General features: G+C 42.9%; 1 protein-coding gene across 1 annotated transcript; it reads right to left on the bottom strand.

The window, feature by feature from the left end:
- Positions 1–2,112: 2,112 nt before the first annotated feature.
- Positions 2,113–5,726, bottom strand: Srp19 (signal recognition particle 19). Its single transcript, XM_084606347.1, has 5 exons — positions 5,647–5,726; positions 4,686–4,761; positions 4,235–4,306; positions 4,012–4,123; positions 2,113–2,390 (listed from the first exon to the last, which is right to left on the bottom strand). Exons 1-5 carry the CDS (start codon positions 5,691–5,693, stop codon positions 2,239–2,241), a joined length of 459 nt encoding a protein of 152 aa, XP_084462473.1. The 5' UTR covers positions 5,694–5,726; the 3' UTR covers positions 2,113–2,238.
- Positions 5,727–6,095: the final 369 nt, after the last annotated feature.

Genomic DNA, 6,095 nt, shown 5'->3' with positions numbered 1-6,095 from the left:
AACGCTTCATGATGGACATCATATTTGTACTGTCTAGATCATACCTCTGTGAATTAGCATGTTTAGTCCTTACCTGCTCACTGAACTTTGTGCACTAGGACAGCTATGTTGGGCACTGCAATGCATTTGTAACGGATAGTCAGCTGGTTGATCTGCAATTTTTCGAGCCTCTAGAATTCTCCTTTCTTGTGGATTAAGACGGTGCTAGCATTCTTTTCCTGTACCCTTCAATGTCATCAGGCATTTCGTAAGGGTCCCATTAGTATCAATCAGGCAAACTGCAGCAAGCTGCCATGCTTCAGAAACTATAGCAAACAGTGTGGGCTCCACGAATACTCGGCAGGCAAATAAGCAATAGCCACGGTGAAGTGTTTGGCACTAGCAACATTGGAGCCCACCGTCAGGATTAATGACTGCAATCGCAGTGAAAGTGAAGCTGAGACAATCAAACCTAAATTTTATTTCCTCACTTGCCTTGTATATCGTTTCCATGTACTGTCAAATTCAACATTGCTACCAAGCTCTGCACTGGCAGGAGTTGCCTTTTCACGGGGATCGCAAAATGGTGGTGCCACGTTGCTGTGTCTATGGTTTGGATGCTGGACTATAGAGCAGGAAGGCCCCATTCGACCTGGGCTGTGGCTGCCATTCATTGCAGGCACAATGCAGGGCACCCACATACCGCGTGATGTCGGCGCATGTTAAAACCCCGCCCGCGGTGGTTGAAATTATTCGAAACACACCACTAGGAAATCTCTGATAGACTGAGCCGTTTTTAAATCTTTATCCTACAAAATGTCATAACACCCAAGATGACAGTGCTCTGCAGTCAGAAACCTGCGGTTCAATACACTGGGATAAGGAGACCCTGATTTGCTCACAATTCTTAACCACTACACGTATAAAAACGTCAGTTTTAAATTAGCACTCTGCATTTTGCAATAATTTTTTTGTCACCGGGCAGGTGAAGGTTTCACAGTAATAGAAAAAAAAATTGATCACAATGTCGAAAATCTTAAAGAAATCGACCATTTTACTGGCCAACAAAGGTACTGGGTAAATCTGCAGCATTACAAATCTGCAAAAAAAAAGAAAAACTTAACAAATAGCACAAATATTGTGTGTACATTGCTTCCATTATATTCATGCTGCCACATACTAATTGCTTCAAAAGAATTTGTCATGAACTTTAAGATTATAACAAACAAAATAATAAGGGAGTAATTGCTCACTGACGTCCGCCCAAGCGCTCAACACAATTCCCACTTCGAGTTATTGATCAATTCGCTCTCGCCTTACCATCTGATCTGCTGACCATCCTGGTTAGCTCAGTTGGTAGAGCAACTGCATTGGAAAGGCGGTGGTGCCGGGTTCGATCCCCAGGGTCATGAAGAATTTTTGTTTAACTGCAAAGTTTTGTAGCCGTATGGCTGCGCTTGGGAGGATGTCCATCAGTAATTACTACATCATTAGAGATTTAGCTTGCCAAAGACATACTGACGTAGACTTATGCCGGTTTACTATACTCCTCCCACACAGGTGCAGTGGTCGCGATTGCACTCACCCGTCAATGCATGTGCGCAGGAGGAGTCCGGCAAACCTAATATGTCTACGTCAGTGCACCTTCAGCAAACTAAATCTTTCTATTACAAACCTACACCTTGGGGCATTCCCCTAAAATATTCAATAAAAAATAAAATCAATGTTCCACACACCTTGAAATTTACCATATTGCAACAGTGAATGGGAGCACTGTTCCTACAGACTAATAAAAGTGGACTACAACTCACGTGCACTAGGCCCCACTACGAGCATTCTAAAAGAAGACCAGGATTTTATTTGTTGATGAGCAGCTTAGCACCTGGCTCATTAAGATATTTTCAATAAAGCTGCCTGCCACGCAAGAGACACCATGAATATGACCCTACGGAGTTATATTCTAACCAGTGCACTCCTAAGATGGCACCAGGAATTTCTGTGCACAGTCAGCTATAGTAGCCAATGTGTTGATGCAAGCTGCCAAGATGAATCATTGTATTCGACATAAAACAGCAGTGCATCAAGCCATGCCTAATGGTGAGCCTCTCACCTCTCAGACACACAAACAAAACATAAAGGTGATAAAAATCTTTATACAAAACTTTCTTCCAGCACACTGGACACGTCAAGTCTGTTTGATGAGGTGGAATGGCACACTGCACCTGACAGGCAGTTGGGCATGTTCAACACGACGGCTGGTCAACGCTTCCCTTTTCCACCCTTGCCGCCTTTGCCTCCCTTCTTGGAGGCATTGGCACCACCCTGTGCAGGTTGCTCAGCACCGCCCTGGCGCTGTGTGCGAGTCTTCAGCCTTGGGATCATCTCACAAACATGGTGCATCAGTGCTTTGCCTGCGAGAGAAATAAGTTATATAGTATTAACTCATTTTCATGAAAATATTTATATTTAAAGTTACAAACGCTCCCATCTAAATCGATTACTGATCGCTCTGATTTGCTTACAGATGCTGCATTCTCATCTGCCCACTTCATATGCAGGTTACATGCAAAGCATTATACATACAAGCATGCACTATGAAAAAAGAATTGGCACAACAAATCACAGTGGCTCAGTAGCTGATCCCATGATTGCAAGTTCAATCCTATCCATGATGGCCATATTTTGATGAAGGTGGAATGCAAAAGCATCCAGGTACTTTGCGATGCTAGCACAGGTTGAAGAACCCAGGTGGACTAAATTATTCTAGAGACTTTTACTACACAGTGTCAAAGCCTATGTGTCACCTGGAGATGTTAAACCCACATAGGTTACAATTTACATACAGAACTAGCACAAAATATGCGTCGATCTAATTTTGACTCTTGTTGTAACTAATTTCCAAATGCAGGTGTAACCAAATTATTGCATAATAAATATAAGTAGTACAGACCAAGTCCCTCACCCACAACACTGTGTATAATTTCTTCCAGTTACAGTACTTCAAATAAAAACCCTCCACTAAGAGAGCACTGTTTCACATGCACACGCCTTCTCAATTGGACAGCTACTGTAAACAGCTTGGCACTCTTAGCCCAAGCTGGCCCTTGCACCATTATATATACAATCATCACTAATCACTTAAATATGTGAATGCATAAGCATATGTGCATTGTGTGAAACAAATTAAGAGTTGGCGAGCAAATAGGTACTGACAGCATAGATATGCCTCAGTGAACATCGAATGCATTCTCGTCAGTTCACATGTGGACAAAAAGTCACCTTGATGTGCGCATAATCGGTCTGTTTTGAATGCTGCCCAATGTGCACACTGAGCAGGTTGGTGAACGATTCCAAGAAAAGTTGCAGAAAAAACAAATGCTGGGCACAAAGCAAGGTGAAATTTTAACAAGAAACCGGGGGGTTCTTGTGGTAGGCACACAACAGCACATTCAGAAATGTGACACCAGGAATTCTCAATGGCTTAGACATTGCATCTTAATACTCCGCCAAACAATGGAAAGCAGCTGGGTAGGGTAGCAAACTTCCAGAGCAAATCAGTTCCTCATATGCGTATTTGCCGGCAAATATTCAGTTCCCTTGCAGCTGATTATATGTGCCAGGAAAATGAGCTTCACATCGATCACCAAATGTAATCACTGCATTGCCTTCTCACGTGACCAATCAGCTGCCTTGTTTTGATAAGACTCTCTAATTACTGCTGAATACAAAAACACAAAAAGGTGGCATAAGTCACGAACTGTGTGCATGTCGTTAGTAACCAATTCAATTATAGCAGTGACAAGGCACTTTGAAAACTAACATGTTGCTAAACGGAACAAGTCCAGAGACGATATTCTACAAGGATCCACCATCCCACTTAACTCACTGTGCACGGTCATATGCTGCTTTCGTCTGATGCTGCAGTCATGCTGATGTGCAGCCAAACCAAACAAAAAATTTAAATTATTTTAAATGGATCCTTAAAGAACACGGCCTTAGAATTCTTTCAGCCTAACAATTTTAACAACTCACGTGTTGGATACTGAGGGTTACAAGGTGTGTCGTCATCATTCTTCAGCTGGACTCTTATGCGACCTCGGTAGAGGAGACTGTCCTTGTTCTGTTCCCGTGGGTACAGCTTGTTCTGAGATGAGCAAAATCAATGTTAAGTAATAGCATTATTTGTGAGATAACAGCACTATTAGCAGGCCTTAACCTGTGGACATCTTTAGTTGAAGCATATAGCGAGTCTTACCTCTACTCCCACTTTGAAGCCTGTTGCATCAAGGACGTCTCTTATCTCCTGGTATGTTGGATTTTCCACACACTGCCAAGAACAATTAAACATGAGCACTGCATAAAAAAGCCTGCAACTGCCAAACAACACTACACCATCAATTTCTTAATGGTGCAACCAGTTGTTTGTAAATGCGTTGTGTAGTCGATGCATAAATGATGCAGGAGATTCATCAGGATGGCTACTGCTTAATTCCTTGCAATAACAGCACCATTCTGATTGGCTAGACAATTAGATCAAAAATATCCAGTTGCAAGCTGATAGTCGTGTAAGCACGTCTATTACTGCAACCAGCTCGACCATTATATTAAAAAAAAAAAAAAAAAAGTTCACTGCAAGCAATGTAAATATACATCTAGCACATTACACGGCTTTAATTTTTACATGCTCTCAGTTTAGGACGACTCACTTTCGATTTTGGTAGTCTCCGGCCTTCAGCAAGAGTCTTTTTGCTGTTTATGTATGCTGGGTATATGCAGATCCATCTGTCAACGCAAATAAGGCAAAAATAAGCATTGCATTGTAAGACACAGTTCACACTCGAGATAAACAAGAGACTGGAAAAGCTGCTTCTTATGCGAAGCGCCTCTGCAGTTCGCGACAATGCACGTAAAACACGGCCACGTGATGGGCCGGCTGGCAGTGCATGTTTCAAAAAGATTATTATCTGTCGAAAAGGACGAGAAACTAGCCTAACAAACAAAATTTATACCGGAACCAGACTTGGAGTCAAGCATAGCCCTTCCTAAAATGCACGTAAAAAGATGGCACGAGTAGGCGGACGCAGTAATATTCCTTGTGTTGCTGTCTAAACTCGCCCAGCATTCTACCATTCCAAACTCTTGTGCATAGCTGCGCAGGGTTCACTAACCAGTAGAGCCACAACTCCAGACGAGAACAGTTTTCATCGCCATTCCCCCAGCTTTCCTTCCTCTAAAGAGTAGCATCGTTAGCATGTTAGCGGCTTTTAAAAGCACACTAAATTCTGTTTTCATTTAAGGTTTTTCTATCTGTGCGCCTGTAACGCGACCGCCGGTACCTACATAAGCGTACATACAATAACTTTATTTTGAAAATTAGAAGCAGTAGGAGATATATGAACCCGTCAAGATAACGTAGCACAAAAACGTGTATTTTGACAGAAATATGGACGCTATTGTTTTCTTCATATACCGCAGTTCCTCTCAGTTTAGACCTGGGGAGGGCAGCAAAGGACCGAGTTGTCTAGCGTGCACACAACATATGCGGCTTCTCATTACAATAAGCAGCCAACAAACTCACAGCAGTTTTAGATACGTTACAGAGAACATCTCTCAGCGACATTATAGCAAGTTTCAGGCACTTGTAGAGCATAATTTCATAAATAATACCTTTCACGATCCGAATTCTGCTTGGAAGCTAAATAGGAGGCTGCCATGTTGGCTCCGCTAATACCATGGCGCCGCCTCACGTCAATTATTTGGTTTAAAACGTTGCCAGCATCGTTGTGCATTCCCGCCTTTTTGCGCTTCGCGCGTTGATTCGCAGTCTCGAAGGAGTGCCGGCCTGCACCTAAGCTGACAAGACAAGCCCAGAGCTCCGCTCAGGACAAAACTGGTCTCTCTGATTGACAAAATAAAGTTTATTCCTCTCTCTGCTTCGCAGGCTAGTTTTTTTTTATGCCTCAATGAGACACAGCTATGTAGCGAGGGGTGCCGAATGGCTCCCGAAATTTCGACCACCTGCGTTAACGCGTACTGGTTTGATTGGTTTATGGGGATCAACGTCCCAAAGCGACAGGCTATGAGACGTAGGCGTGCGCAGGTTTCTGCATTAGGGA

Source organism: Amblyomma maculatum, chromosome 6 (genome assembly GCF_055883805.1).
Source record: "Amblyomma maculatum isolate TAMU_Amacu chromosome 6, ASM5588380v1, whole genome shotgun sequence".
NCBI lineage: Eukaryota > Metazoa > Arthropoda > Arachnida > Ixodida > Ixodidae > Amblyomma > Amblyomma maculatum.
This window is presented reverse-complemented; position numbering and strand designations above follow the sequence as displayed.